The sequence below is a fragment of the Peromyscus californicus genome, unplaced genomic scaffold, assembly GCF_007827085.1.
Source record: "Peromyscus californicus insignis strain IS unplaced genomic scaffold, ASM782708v3 Scaffold_1__1_contigs__length_55948999, whole genome shotgun sequence".
Lineage (NCBI taxonomy): Eukaryota > Metazoa > Chordata > Mammalia > Rodentia > Cricetidae > Peromyscus > Peromyscus californicus.
The window spans coordinates 44812293-44826968 of record NW_026294492.1 but is presented as its reverse complement, the minus strand read 5'-3'; the positions used below and the strand labels follow the sequence as shown (position 1 = coordinate 44826968).

At 39.7% G+C, this 14676-nt stretch overlaps 1 protein-coding gene across 1 annotated transcript in view; it reads right to left on the bottom strand.

The window, feature by feature from the left end:
* Hnrnpm (heterogeneous nuclear ribonucleoprotein M) overlaps positions 1-14676 on the bottom strand; it is a 61757-nt gene that overhangs the window by 18268 nt on the left and 28813 nt on the right. The window contains exons 4-12 of the mRNA XM_052746629.1: positions 11224-11276; positions 10306-10313; positions 10125-10218; positions 7500-7538; positions 7347-7382; positions 6254-6407; positions 5525-5574; positions 4295-4355; positions 993-1094 (exon numbers count right to left, since the gene is read on the bottom strand). Coding sequence (XP_052602589.1) covers positions 993-1094; positions 4295-4355; positions 5525-5574; positions 6254-6407; positions 7347-7382; positions 7500-7538; positions 10125-10218; positions 10306-10313; positions 11224-11276 — 597 coding nt within the window. The remainder of the gene's footprint in view (positions 1-992; positions 1095-4294; positions 4356-5524; positions 5575-6253; positions 6408-7346; positions 7383-7499; positions 7539-10124; positions 10219-10305; positions 10314-11223; positions 11277-14676) is intronic.

Below are 14676 nucleotides of genomic sequence, written 5' to 3'. Positions count from 1 at the left end.
TCAAAGGTGGGGTGAACACCATTTCAACTGTCAAAAGGTATCATATTTCAAGCAAAAACTTTAAACAGACCAAGTTTAAATGTGGCTTAAAATTAGAGCCTATGTAATCTTATTAAGTGAACAAGCCAAACACCATTAAATATAAAATTTAACAATCAGACAAAGTATATAAATATTCACGTTTTTAGAATGTTATTGGACAGAAATAGATGTTTAATAAAACCCCTATTAAAAGAAAATTTTAAATAATAATAAAGTAGCTTCTAAAATACTAAAGCTCCCTCCCACATTTCCAATCAGAAAGAATGTGCTAAGAATGGCAGAACCATGAGCACAGGGATATGCAAAACTGACAGTGGTGAGGCAGAGAGCATCCGTATCACCATTTCAAATGATCCTATGAAAGGCCCAAGTCTAGATTCAAAAGAATAAAATATGCCTTAATAGCACAGAAATACATTACAAACTTAAAAATGAACACAGCTTAGTTTTCACTCATTAGGTTTTCTGTCTTCCCGAACAAAGACACTGTCCATTTTTCCTTGTGACCCAGGAGTTTTGTTTGTCATGCACAAAAGCTTTTCAAATTCTTTTTATTCTATTAATGCCCACAACTCTAGAAAAAGTCATGTCAATCTCAAGTACAAAATGGTCTTTTTGACAGACTTAGGGTGTCAATGGCAGAGCTGTGGTCCTGTAGTCAGCAGCCTGCATTGTTACTCAGTGTGACCTTGGGTGAGACCACCTAATGGCCTATCTCTGTTCAAAATTTATCATGAGACTAAGATGAAGAGGCATAGTAGTTTAAAAAATTTTTTAACTCAATAAAAACAATACTGCTTTTGTGAACATGAGGCTGAGATGAAGAGGGGATTTTGTCCCAATTGCATTTATCCTATTTGAAAAACTCCAGATTCAACTGCCCTAATAGTGGACTTCAATAAACTGAATTTCCCCAGTTATCCCCAGTGTAGGCACACTACAATTCTCACCTGCAGGCCCTAGGTTTCCCATTCCAATGCCTTTGTTCAGGTGGTTGGCATCAATAGGCTGTCCTCCAGGTCCTAAACCCATACCAATACCACCAAGTCCATCTGGAAGAAGCAGATAAAGAGTATGGATTCCCTTTTTCTCAAAACATGGTGACCCCCAGAGGCAAGACAACTGGTATGCTCTAGCTGCCATGCTTCATCCCTAGATCAAGCAAGTCCAGAGCCTAACTTGACTTCAACACCTATATACCTACACACCCTCATTATGAAGGTACACTGTAGTGAGTAGCTGTTCCAGCTTTGACCTTGAAACACTGTCCCTAGAGTGACAGCAGGTAACTGCCACACCTGCCTATGACTTGCCCCTAGGGCATGGCTGAGAAGAAGCCCCTTAGACTCGAGGTGCGTATGTGTTTGGCCCTTCTGGATACCTCGTGGTCCTGGAAGCTGGATGGGAAACCAAGCCAGAGTTCTCCGCTGGATGGTACCTCATCTCTCCCGGATCCTGTAACCAACCCCTATTGGCTGTAAGTTATCCCAGAAAAACCTCTCTTGAGTACCAGATAAATTACGTGGAATCACCTCGTTAATTACAGTAATATCTGGCGCCCAAGTAAGGCAAATTTCTGTCCCCCTGGGGGGGACCCAGAGCTTCACAAATGCGTGGCACTCTAGCAAAGCCAGCACATTCCCTGTGCCCTAGGCAGCTTCAGACACAGCGGCACTCTCCTATCTGCTACCGGCCACGTGTATGCGAACCCTGGCTCACAGAGTCAGACTGGAGTATGTAATATGTACTTAAAACAATAAGGGCAGTTAACAAGTCATTTCACATCCTGGTAAGATGGCTCAGGGGTAAAGGCACTTACTCCCAAGCCTGACAACTTGAGTTCTACCTCTAGAACCTATGTGATGGAGAATGCTGGTACCTACAAGTTGTCCTCTGACCTACAAGCCTTCGTACATGCACACACATACAGGAAATAAATAAGTGCACTAAATAAGTAAAATAAATTAATAAAATTATCATAGCCCCACTATGTAGCTCTGGCTGGCCTCAAACTCATGAAGATCCACATGCCTCTGCTTTCTGAATATTGGGATTAGAGCTATGCACAATGTCTGACCCTACCCCTACTCCATTTTTATTCTTAAAAAAAAAAAAATAAAAAAAATATCTAACCTTTCTCCCTCACCCCCCTTTTTGACCCCTTCTTTTAGATACAAGGTCTCACTATGCATTTCAAGGCTGGCCTCCAACTTGAGACCATCCTGCCTCTACCCTGAGTCCTGGTATTGCAGATTTGTGCCACTACCTCAAGAATTCTAAATTCTAAAGCGTATCCTCATTGCTATGCTCCACAAACTCAAACAAGAACACAAGAATACAGACTGGTATCTGGAAAAAGCCACTAAAGCCTGGCACTAAAATCAAGGTAGCAAACAACAAAAATCTATGACAGGCTCTAGGTACTTAATCTGGCTAACAACTAGGTTTTTTAATTGCATGGCAACAGCTCCAAGGAGTCACCAAGGCTTACTACTCTAAAGCACTCAAAGCTCTGAGGTCAACCCTTTCAACCATGTCAAGAGACCAAGAACCAGAATAATGGGATCCCTGGGGTCTAGTGCTCCTTTCCTCTAGAACAAGCATCAATAAGAGTCACAGCAAACATGGTAAGTGATCGCCTGCTTGCAGATGGGTAGTAAGGAAATATGGTCCTTTCAACAGACAAGCCATCTCCTATCTTCCTGATCCTTTTTGGGTGCTGAGCGATTTTAACTGCTAGCCATGCACCCAATCACTGAACATTACACCCAAAGTTCTAATCTATTCTTAAAGCCACAGGTCTCTTTCAAGCTAGCAATCATCACAATTTCATAAACCTTTTCATCACTCCAAAAAACTTCACCCCTGGTAGCAGTCACTCCTCAGCAACCACTGAACTACTTGCTGCCTTTTAGATCCACCTGTTCTGGACAATGCCTAGTGTTGGAATCAAAGTTTATCTGTACTGCATCATGTATGCATTTTCCTTCCTTCCTCCTTTTCCTTTTGACTAAGTACTATTACATCAATTGAATCTGCCAGATTTTATGTATCCATAAGCTAACGGATCACTTGCAATACCCTCCCCTCCCCTTTTGAGACAAGACCTACCTGTGTATCCATGCTGGCTTTAGACTCTGAGTGCCAGTAACAGGTGTGTACCACCAAGCCTGGCTATGACTTTTTGAATACTGAGTCATGTTACACTAAGCATCTATATAATTTCTTTGTGTGAACATACCTGAAAGGGGAACTGCTAGACTATATAGCAAAATCCAGTACAACTTAGCGTTCATTACCTTTCCAATTTGTTTGCCCAACCACCCCAAGACATTTTCAGTGCCTAATTTTGCCCTCTACATCTGGGCAGCCTGCTTTGCCACAGTATAATCCAAGAGCCCTTCCTATAAACAAACAAACAAACGAATGAATGAATGAAATTGTGTGTGTGAGACATAGTAGTAAGACAGTGTCTTAGCTACTTTCCTAATCCTGTGATAAGACGCCAGGACCAAGACAACCTCTAAAAGCATTTAATTTGGAGCCTCATGATTCCAGGAGGTTAGACTCTATGACCATCACAGCACAGCGTATGGCAACAGGAAGGCAGACATGGTGCTAGAGAAGTAGTTAAGAGCTCACATGTCTACAAGCAGAAAGCTAACTAGGAATGTTGTGGGCCTTTGAAACCTTAAAGGCTGCTCCAGTGACATACCATCTTCAAAAGGCCACACCTCCTAGTCCTTCCCCTACAGTACCACTAACTAGGAACCAAACATTCAAATTTATGAGCCAACGAGGGTCATTCAGACCACCACGGACAGATAGCATGCATCCTTTGGTGCACAACCAGAAGTCAGAGGACAACTTGTAGGAATCAGTCCTCTTCTTCCACCATGTGGGTCCCAGGGATTGAACTCAGGTTATTATGCTTTGCATCAAATGTCTTTATCCTCTGAACCAGCACCAGTACCGAAAATTCAAGTTGTGAATTTCTCTACTCATTTCTTACCCTGAAAAATCTATAGAAAAGACTGGTCAAGACATGCATGGCAGTGCACACTATTAATCCCAGCACTTGGGAAGCAGAGGCAAATAGATCTCTGGCTAGCCAGGGCTACATAGTACAACCCTGTGTGGGGTGAGGGTGGGTGACAGGACAAACAAACTAATCAAGAGAACCCCCAGGCTAACCTTTCACAAGTATAAATATAACTAATGGTTTTCTATTTAGTATAATTCAAATACTTACGGGGAAGTTGCTGTGGTCGTTCAGGAGGGAAAAAGTCTCCCTTTGGTAAGGCCCTCTCATCCTGGAGGAAAAAAAAAAGGAAAAGATCTCAATATCTATTACAGCACCAGCAAAAGGTGGAAGCAATTACCTCAACAACCAGTTAGAAGTCAGGTGCTGTGCTGCACACCTGTAATCCTAGCACTTGAGAGGCTTAAGCAGAAGGATCAGGAATTTAAGGCCAGCTTTGGATACACAGCAAGTTCCTGGCCAGTCTGAGTTACATGAAATTGTCACAAAAACAAAACAAAAGACAATAACAAAAGAGAGTCAGGTTTGGAGATGTAGCCCAGAAGTATATCACCATGTGTAAAAGCCGTGTCACAAATCAGACAACCAGTTAAATATAAATAAACTATGACATAGAATAACTATATCAAACATAAAGAGGTATATGGGAGCATCTTTTAATCTTCTGTGCCAACAGGAAGGATAAAAACACATTTGTAGGCTGGGTGGTGGTGGTGCAGGCCTTTAAGTGAGTTCAAGGCCAGTCTGGCCTACAGAGTGAGATCTAGGACAGGCACCAAAACTACACAGAGAAAAACCTGTCTCGATAAAAACAAAAAAACAAAACAACAACAAAAATTTGTATTACTGGGTGGGTGGGGCAGGACCTAAGCAAGAAGTACCAGTGAGGCTCACACATGTATTTTTGAGGCCTATGAATACATTAGCTAGTCAAAGAATTAAACTGTTTGAAATAAAGAGAATTTATAGCTCCTTTTATTTTATTCCTAAATTTGAATTCTAACCAGACTGCCCTCGACATCTTCCAGTACTGTTTCTATTATTATCTTTGGCAACGTTATAGCAGGGCTATTGTTTATTAAAACCGAACTTCAATAGACCTTTAAAAGCTGTCTGAATCAAATACTTGTTCACTACAGATGTAATACTAGCCAAACACTGTAGGTAATACTTTGAAAACTGGAGCTCTATGCAAAGGATTCTTTGTAACTGATCACTTGCTCAAGCAGGACACTCAACAGTCTTCCTGAATGTAGCAGTTAACAGTGAACCAGACAGAAATCTACAGACAAGACATGCATGAGCAAAGGTGCTCATCACTCTACAGTCTACTAAACAATGACATGTAGGTTTAGTTTAAGGGCTAGATGTATAGTTTTAGTAATTCTACATTTTTGCTAACTTATTTGAACATATTATGAAGTGATCCTAGTAACTCACCATTTTGACGTGCATTGGTCTATCAAACAGCAGCTGGCCATTAAACATAGCTGGTATTATAATTAAGGTTATTTCTAACAACTGCACGCAAGATAAAATGATTAAAAAAGGGAATAACTCCACAGCTACCAGTCCTTTCTGTGAATTCATAAGCAATTTCAATTATTTTGAGCTATGAAGCTTTATCTGTGATCTTACACTACAAAATCCTTCTGGTATGTAGATACAGCAGTTTTCAACAGGCCAAGAGTTCTACCATTTCAGAAGTATCATGTTTCCTGGGTAACGAACCCAGGAACAGTCTCTTGAGTTTAATTCCTATAGTCATACTTTATTATGATTTTAAAAAGATGTAACCCCAGAGCAAGCTTAGTGCAAGGAGAGGGGGACCTCTTCAAACCATGTCTACTCACAAGAGACAGAGGATCCATAGGGGCATTATAAAAAAATTAAAAGCCCCAGTTGGCTAAGTGATCCATTTCCTAAACTCCTCTGAAAACAAAACACCAGAAAAGACCATTCATAGCATATGCCTATGATGCAACCACACCCTCTATCCATCTGTGTTCCACTCCAGAAAAATTTCAGATTCTGTAGTAATTTATTCAGTCTAGTCAGAGAGAAGATACAGTTATTTCTACTTTATTATTATAATATACTTAGGACTATTAATGCCTAACAGTGCTGTGTCCACTGTTTGCCATGAGCTTAACTCCCACAGAAGGATACATATAGCTTGCACAGCTTCAATGGATTGTTCAAAAGTCACAGTGCCTATTCCACGACTTTTCCCATCTTTATCTTCCAGAATGTCTGCTCGGACCACCACACCAGCCATACTAAATACTTCCTTCAGTTTCTTCCAGCCAACTTTATAATCCAGCTAGGAGAAAGAAGAGAGCAAAAACCTCAAGGTAAACCTCTTGGGGAAAAAAAAGACATATGTTACCATTTAATAAGACTTGTTTTGGCTGACTTCTTAAGAAAATCAACTTTAGTAGAATTTTTGAAGTACAATTGCAGAGCCTGACCTTAACTCTGCTATTTACTATCTCTCTTCTTAAATGAAACAGCTTAAGTCTCCTCACATTTACTGAATTAACATTCCCCCCTACCCTCACACTTCAAAAAAAAAAGAAAAAAAAAAAAAGCCAGCCAGGCGGTGAGTAGCACACACTTTAAACCCCAGGACTCAGGAGGCAGAGGCAGGTGCCAGCCTGGTCTACAGGGTGAGGTCCAGAACAGTCAGGGCTACGAAAAGAAACCCTATCTCTAAAAAACAGCAACCCCCCCACCCCAAACCAAACCAAACCAAAAAATTAATTAAAAAGAAAAAAAAGAAAAAGTCATCCTCCTTTTTAAGTCTTAGCAACACTCCTGAACCCACTTTGTTCTAAAAGTATTTGTCCTTGCAGAAGATAAAGATATCATCATTCACTCCAGACACATAAACTGTCTGTTTACTCTTGCCCTGTATCAAAACTATAGTAAATAAAACCCCCATAAAGATGCAAACCCAGCTACTGCTTTTGTAAACATCTGAAAACCTCAGTAAAGAAGACCCCAGTAGGACCAAGGTCAATTCTGAAGCCACAAAAGCAGTCAGTGGTCACAAAAGAACAAAGCCCAACCCAAAGGCCTACTTTAAAATAAAAAGAAGCTATCATAAGCCTACTTTAAATTACTTGTACAACAGTGACAAGATCAGTCTAAAAAGTTGTCTATTTTTCTATTTTAATTTAAATTAAGCACGTATACTGTTTTCACATTATTTCCATCCCTCCCTGTTTTTCAATTTTAGAGAATGTTCCCATTTACTTACATTTGCTACAAATACTGTGCTTCCAAGTCTTCCAGCCTGTAATGCATGGATAATCTCATTTGGGATGTTAGGATTATTTAGGATACTGGGTGGGATATTAATCATTCCTGGGCCACCTGGTCCCATACCCATCCCACCAGTCGTAGCCATCACCTTTTGCATTGCTCTCCTGGCATGTTCACCATCAGGATCCTGAAAGAAGCACAAAGTGTTACAGCCAGAAGTGGGTTAGAGGTAGGCTTGCAGAGACTAGTGGAACTTCTGCCTTCACCACTGCAGAGGCTCTCCTCTGCTGGGGTGCAGCTCAGTGACAAGAGTGTTTGCATAGTATTCACAATTGCAATCCCCAGCAACAATAATTTAAAAAATAAAATTTTATAAGGGCTCTCAGTAAAGCATGATAATGGTGGTGGTGAAGGTCTGTAACTTCAATACTCAGGATTGCTAAAGCAGTTCAAGGCCTGCTTTAAGCTACAGATCCAACTCAAAGCCTGTCTAGGAAGCTAAGGAATCCTTGTCTCAAAATAGAAAGGTAAAAAACTTTAGGTGGGACTCTGTTACAGTCCAGTCTGATGCCCCCGGCAGTGTACTGAGTAAATTTGTCTTCTTAAAGTCGGAGGACACAACTGAGTAGTAGCAGAGCTCATCAAGCGGCACAGTATGTACCAGGCACTCTCATTTCCAACACTGAATTAAAAACAAAACAAGCAAAGAAAAAACCTAGAGACTAATAGACTGTACAAAAGGCATTTCTCAAATTATTAACAGGATGAAATAAACCACAGCAACTAGAAGAGTTCTAGGAAGAGCAACAGTTCAGAAACAAAGAACATAAAAATCAAAAGCTGAAAACAATCTTCAATTTAACTAAAATGAAAAGGTAGGGGTAATGAAAGGATTGGCTGACCTGAGTTGAAAATTCCAGATTGAAACAAGACCTTCAGGCATAGTATGGGTGAGTCTTACTAACTAGTGTAATTTGTGTAAAACTCAATGGTTTTTCAAAAAGCTTGAAATCATAGGTCTATAACCAAGTTACAACGGGGGAAAACAACAACAACAACAACAAAAAAAAAACTCTCAGGGGTACAAGGTGCTGACACTCAGGTATAGTCAAAGCAGTATATTGGTACCTGAACAAAATTATGGAAATCTGATGCTGGCATGATTATCTCATTTATTTATCTTATTTACATCTATATGTCCTTATAGGAGTGTGTGTGGACATGCCAAGAGAGGCATCAGATTCCTTGGAGCTGGAGTTACAAAGGTGATTGTAAGCATCCGCACTTGGGTTCTAGGAATCAAACACAGACTGTCTCTAGAAAAGCAGCAAGTATTCCTAACCACTGAACCATCTTTCCAGCCTGACATAATTCTTGAACCCTGCCTTATCAATTTATCAGGAACACATAAGAAATTACTTACGCCCCCCCCCATGCTTTCCTTTAAGTCCCAAATAAGTTGTCTTCCTTCCAAAAAAGAAAAGGTCAAGAAGGGTGGCACCTGCCTTTAATCTCAGCACTCAGGCAGGTAAGACAGATGATCCTGAGTTAAAAGCTAACCTGGGCTACACAGCAAAGAAATGTTCTCAGACACCTAACACCACCCCTCCCCCAACACACACAATCAAGGAGGTAAATAATATTGGCAGTAGTAGTATTGGAACATCTTCTATAAAAAAGTTCCGGAGGTCAGGAACATAGTTCAGTGACAGAATGCTTGCCTAGCATGCAAAAAACCCTGGATTCAATCTTTGGCACCACAAAACCAACAAACAAAAGAAACTTGATTTGGATTTGATAAAGATGAGTAATAAATACATTTTACAAAATTAAAAGAAGGATAAGGAGATGGCTAGGGGACAAAGTGAGCAAGCGTTAGTACCTGAGCTCAGATCCTCAGCCACCCAGATAAAAGCTGGGGTACTGGAGAATGTTTATAATTGCAGTGTTTTTTTTTTAATTATTTATTTTATGTATATGAGCATCCTACCCACATGTACACCTTTATGCAAGAAGAGGGCATCAAATCCCACTAGAGATGGTTGTGAGCCACCATGTGGTTCCTGGGAATTGAACTCAGGACATCTGGAAGAGCAGCCAGTGCTCTCAACTGCTGAGCCATCTCTCCAGCCCCTGTAATTGCAGTGTTTAAGGGAATGGGAAACAGGAAGATCTGTGGAGTCTACTAGCCTGCTAGTCTAGCTTCAACAGTGAGCCCCAAGTTCAGTAAGAATACCTATCTCAAAAACTAAGGTGGAGAGTGATAGAGGAAGACACCCAACATTCACCACTAGCATGAACACCTGTGCATACCTGTGTACACACAGGTATACACTACATACACAAAAATAAAGAGGCAGGCATACTGTGACACATCACTGCAATCACAGCACTTAGGAGGCTGAGACAGAAGGATCCCAAGTTTGAGACCAATCAAAGCTTTGTAGCAAGATTCTGTCTCAAAAAACAACACAACAACAAAACCAAAAACAAAGATGGGCCAAGAATAGCATTCAGATTGGTGGAGATAAAGATTCTCTTCACTACAGGGCCTGTCTTAAAAGAACAAAGAACCAAATAAACGAAAACAACAGGTTGGTCTACTCAATACATTCTCGTCAAGGACCATTCTTATCTCCACCAAACAATTATACCTTACTTTTGAGCTGAGAATGTAATTCAGTGGCAGACTGTTTTCTTAGTATGTATAAGGCCCTGGGTTCCATCACCAACACCAAGGAGAGGAGGGGAAAAAAAAAAAAAAAGAGCTCACTTCTTTGACTTTCAGTGGTCTTCCACTCAGACTATGCTTGTTTAAAACTTCAGCAGCTTTTTTCATGCTCTCTTCCATCTTGAATTCAACAACACTATAAAAGAGTCAAAAGCAAATAAATAAAACAGTCCTACAACTTGGAAAATTCAAATGCCAGTAAGTATAAGTAGGTAATACTTACGCGCATCCCTTTGAAAGAGGCCACAGACCAGTCAGAAGAGCAAGGGGGAAAAAGAAAACAAAAACAAAACAGTAAATATCAATGACAGTCATGAACAAATTCAAGATATGATTTATGTAACAAAGGTCAGGATTTTAAAAATTAATCCTTCTAAGGGGAAGCTGACAGAAGTGCATGACCTAGCCTTCCTTGTAAAAAGCTAGAGGCTCCTTAATCTCCTTTTCCTACACATTACCAGCACTACACTAAAGCTGCTAACTTATAATGAGCAGACCTAAATCAGTTTCTCCAAGAAATCACACAAACTTTTGATCTGCTTCCCTCTGTACTCAATCAATCCTTACCATACTCCTACTAAATCCAACCTTTCCATAAACTAAGTTCGTCCTTTTGATTATTCTAAGCCATTCTATTGCACAACAGAAAGTAGTTTATATTCTCATTAAACTAGGCCAATTTTGAACGTTCAGGTTTGTAATGTGTGGTTTACAATTTACTGGCACAAAGGCTACTTTTCAGAATCTTTGGTTCACACAACTTTCAAATCAGCAAACAACCAAGAATAACATTTTCTAAACAAGAACACACTTTTACTTTAATTATACCACCACTAAAATTCCATGCATAATTCACACACAGCCAATTCCTGTTAAACAAAGAGACAATGCTGCTAATGGTCCCCAGTTATCCAAATTGGGCATCCAAACAGAATACCAGAAAGCTCTTTGGCCAGCCATTTGGAAAAGCGGGACTCCTGTTTGCAAGCCCCCTCCCACCCTACTAGAATGTTGGCAAAATCAAACATGGCTACAGTAACATGAGCACTCACTGCCTTCCTGATTTCATTCGAGTCCACGCCACCATACAGTTACATTTTCATGTAGTAAATCCACAGAAGAAATTCTCTCAGACACTTACCCTTGACTTTCCTTCAGCGTCCATTAAGAGCTCCACGTATGTTACCTCACCAACTACAAATCAGTTTCCAGACGACACATAAACCAAGGGAGAAAAGCCAAGAAAACAATGGGAATTTAGAACAATCATCAGCAACCCTGTATGGAGCCTCTGCCTTATAAGAAAGCCCAGAAACACTCCATATTCTCCAAACCACCAAACTAGGCATTACAGGTGTGCAGTAAAATAGGTGAAAAGTCATTAACAATATGTCCTTGATTTTCCTCCCACCACAAACACGCTACTTCCACAGATTTCCATTATCAATTTCCCTATCTGTAATGCTCACTCATGACTAGAGGCAATCCAAATCTACAGGAAAGAATTCTGCAAGACTTACTTTCAGGGGAAGGAAGAAGAGTTTTACAGATATACTCTTACTGGTGAAGTCAGATAAACAACACATACATCACAATGCCAATGAACTGACCTCACATGCCACAAATACAAGAATGTGCCTATACATAAGCCAAAAGGAATATAGACACAACCTCAGGGCCAGCTTTGTGTGTGCAAACTGTGTAACAAAGTCCTGTGCTTGTTTAGGTTTTAAGCACCATACTGAAATTTCTAATATTTTAACAAGAGCACCATCATTTTTTTTTTTCCTGTGCTGAGCCTCACAAATTCTATAGATGAATTCTGCACACAGTCTGAGGCACCAGTTTGGAGAAAGAATACTGACTATACAATTGTTAAGTCTGAATAGCATCAGGTAATATTCTTACCATTTTCTAAAAAGCCCCTAAGAGGGTACAAATTCAAGTTTGGGACTCAGTTTGCAACAAGATAGTTAAACACAGTACCATGATTCTAAGCTACATGCAAAGGGAAAAATAGCAATGATTTCCAAAATTTCTGCAGATTTCCCCAAGGTTTGGATTGCCAATTCATGACCACCATAACCAGATGTTAAATCCATCTAGACAACCACCAAAATGGCTGCTGAACTTGAAGATGGCTCAAAGCATTAACTTCTAGAAAACAACCTGTAAATCACATTTCCAAAGTTTAAAAAAGGGCATAATGAGGATTTCTTAGGAATCAATCACTCACATCCTTAGAAGGATGATTATGATATTAAAGTCTTCAATTCACTTAAGCTTAGCAGTGCAAGGGTAAAAATAACCCATTAAAGGCCTTGACAGGGCCTCCCTACTTAAACTCCTTTGTTCAAAGGAGTAAGAATTAGGATTTTTAAAATCAATACAGAAAGTAAAGATTCAAATGGAAAACAAAATTATTTCACAAACACAACGAACATCTTAAGGATGTATTAATGGAGTTGCACAGTGGTTGAAGGCCAAGTGTTCAAAGTTTATAGCCTCACCCGCCTTGTCTTTCCTGAAATGTTACAGAACTGGTACTTTGCACAAAACAAGGAGAATCAGTGCAAAGAAAGAAAAATGAAATGAGAAGGACCATTATAGTTGATTCTGAGTACATATTTTGTGCAGGCAAATAACAACAAAAACTGATCACAGCCAAGGGACAGTTGTACATGATGTTGGCTTTATGTTACCCTTACAAAAGTTAAAGCAGTTCAAAAGCTCCATGACCACTTCTGAAGCCATGTTAAAAGCCATTTATTTCAACAGCAGCAGCCATTCAAGGACCAACAGCTCTTATCTCCACTGATGAAAATGCCTAGTGTCAAAACAGTGAAGAAATCCCAAATTTGTCTCCTACCAGCTGTGACTACTGCCAATAACCTTAAATAAAAGAATCACAAAATCAACCTCAAGACAACTTTTAAGTTTGTCAGAATCCAAGGACTGTTGACTTGAAATTTCTAGCTTGTAGCCAAAAGACACTTCAATCAAAACGATGTTACTGCAACCTAGAAAACAACGAAGTCCAAAACAAACTTTTTCCACAGTCATAACCATTTTAACAAAATACCAAGTTAAGAAAATTATAGCTTTTTCCATTTGACATTCTAGTGATGACACACACCCAGCTTCAATCCTGTGCACTACCATTTGATTAAAAATGGTCTCCCTCCTAGAAATGTTTTCTCTGTGGGTCAGAAATAAGTATTTCTAAACTGGGGCAATATCAGCAATAACTATGCTTTTCACAAGTTTGTAATATTCCATTCTTGATACCACAAGAGAATTCATGTGGTTACTCCTGTTTGTAATTCTCAATTCTCTAGAGGAAGGTAATCATGAAGGCTTTAAAAAGAAGACAATAGCCTCCTCTGTTCTAGTATGTCAAAGATTTGTTTTATGTAGTCAGTACAGCTTATCCACAGAATCCCAAGAGTAGATTGCTAAGACAAATCTACTGCAGCTTTAAATGTCAAAGTATCTAAATAAAAAAGATTGAAAAAGAAATAAGAGAATATAGAAACCAAAGCTTTACTGAAGAAAATACATGTATGTATGGCTTGTGTGCTAGGGATTGAACCAAGGACCTTTCATATTTCTTGGAATCTTTTTATGTGTTTGTGTACACATGCACACACTAGTGTGAGTTGGGGCATGTGTTCCATGGCACCTTTGTGGTGGTCAGAGGACAACCTTAGGAGTGTCAGTCCTTGCCTCCCACCTTGATTAAAGTACAGTCTCATTTTCACTTCTGCATATACCAGTGTAGCTGGCTTGTGAACGTCTATAAGGATTCTGCCATCTCTTTGTAGGATTACTGTACTTTAGTTGTGAGGATTCAAGCTTGCTGTACAAGTCTTTACGCTTGTACAGCAAACACTTTTACCTACAAAGCCAGTCCTTATTTTTTGTTTTTTGAGACGGTCTCATGCAGCCCAGGCTTGCCTATAAACCTCAATCCTCTGCCTTCACCTCCCAATTGCTGGGATTACAGGGTGTGTCACCATACTTAGATTCTTTTTTCTTTTCTTTCTTTCTTTTTTTTTTTTTGAAGGGGATGTGTGTATGAAAGAAAGAAGGACACACTGTTGAACATGCTTTCTATGTATCATAGTGGTCAATATTCAGTCAATCTAAGGGAAAAATCGCACAGATTAAAGGCACATTTCATAAAGACAACTTCAGCTGGGAGCATGTCTTTAGCCCTTGGAGGAAGGTGGATCTCAAGTCTAACACAGTAAAAGCCCAATCTCAAAGGGAAGGGAAAAAAAGGCCGGACATGGTGGTACACGCCTTTAATCCCAGCACTTGAGTTCGAGGCCAGTCTGATCTCTAGAGTGAATTCTACACAGAGAAACCCTGTCTCGAAAAACCAAAAAAAAAAAACCTTCAAATATGGAAAGCCATCCTACACAACAATAAATTGACTCAGCCAAATACATAGTGATAAAAGCACAAACTTTCTACTGCCTATAAGCAATGACTAGAAAGCTGGAGATCAACAGCAGTACTTAAACATGAGTGCTTTTGCATAGCAGGTCTTGCAAAATAACAGCTCAATTTCCAACAGGAAAATATGAAG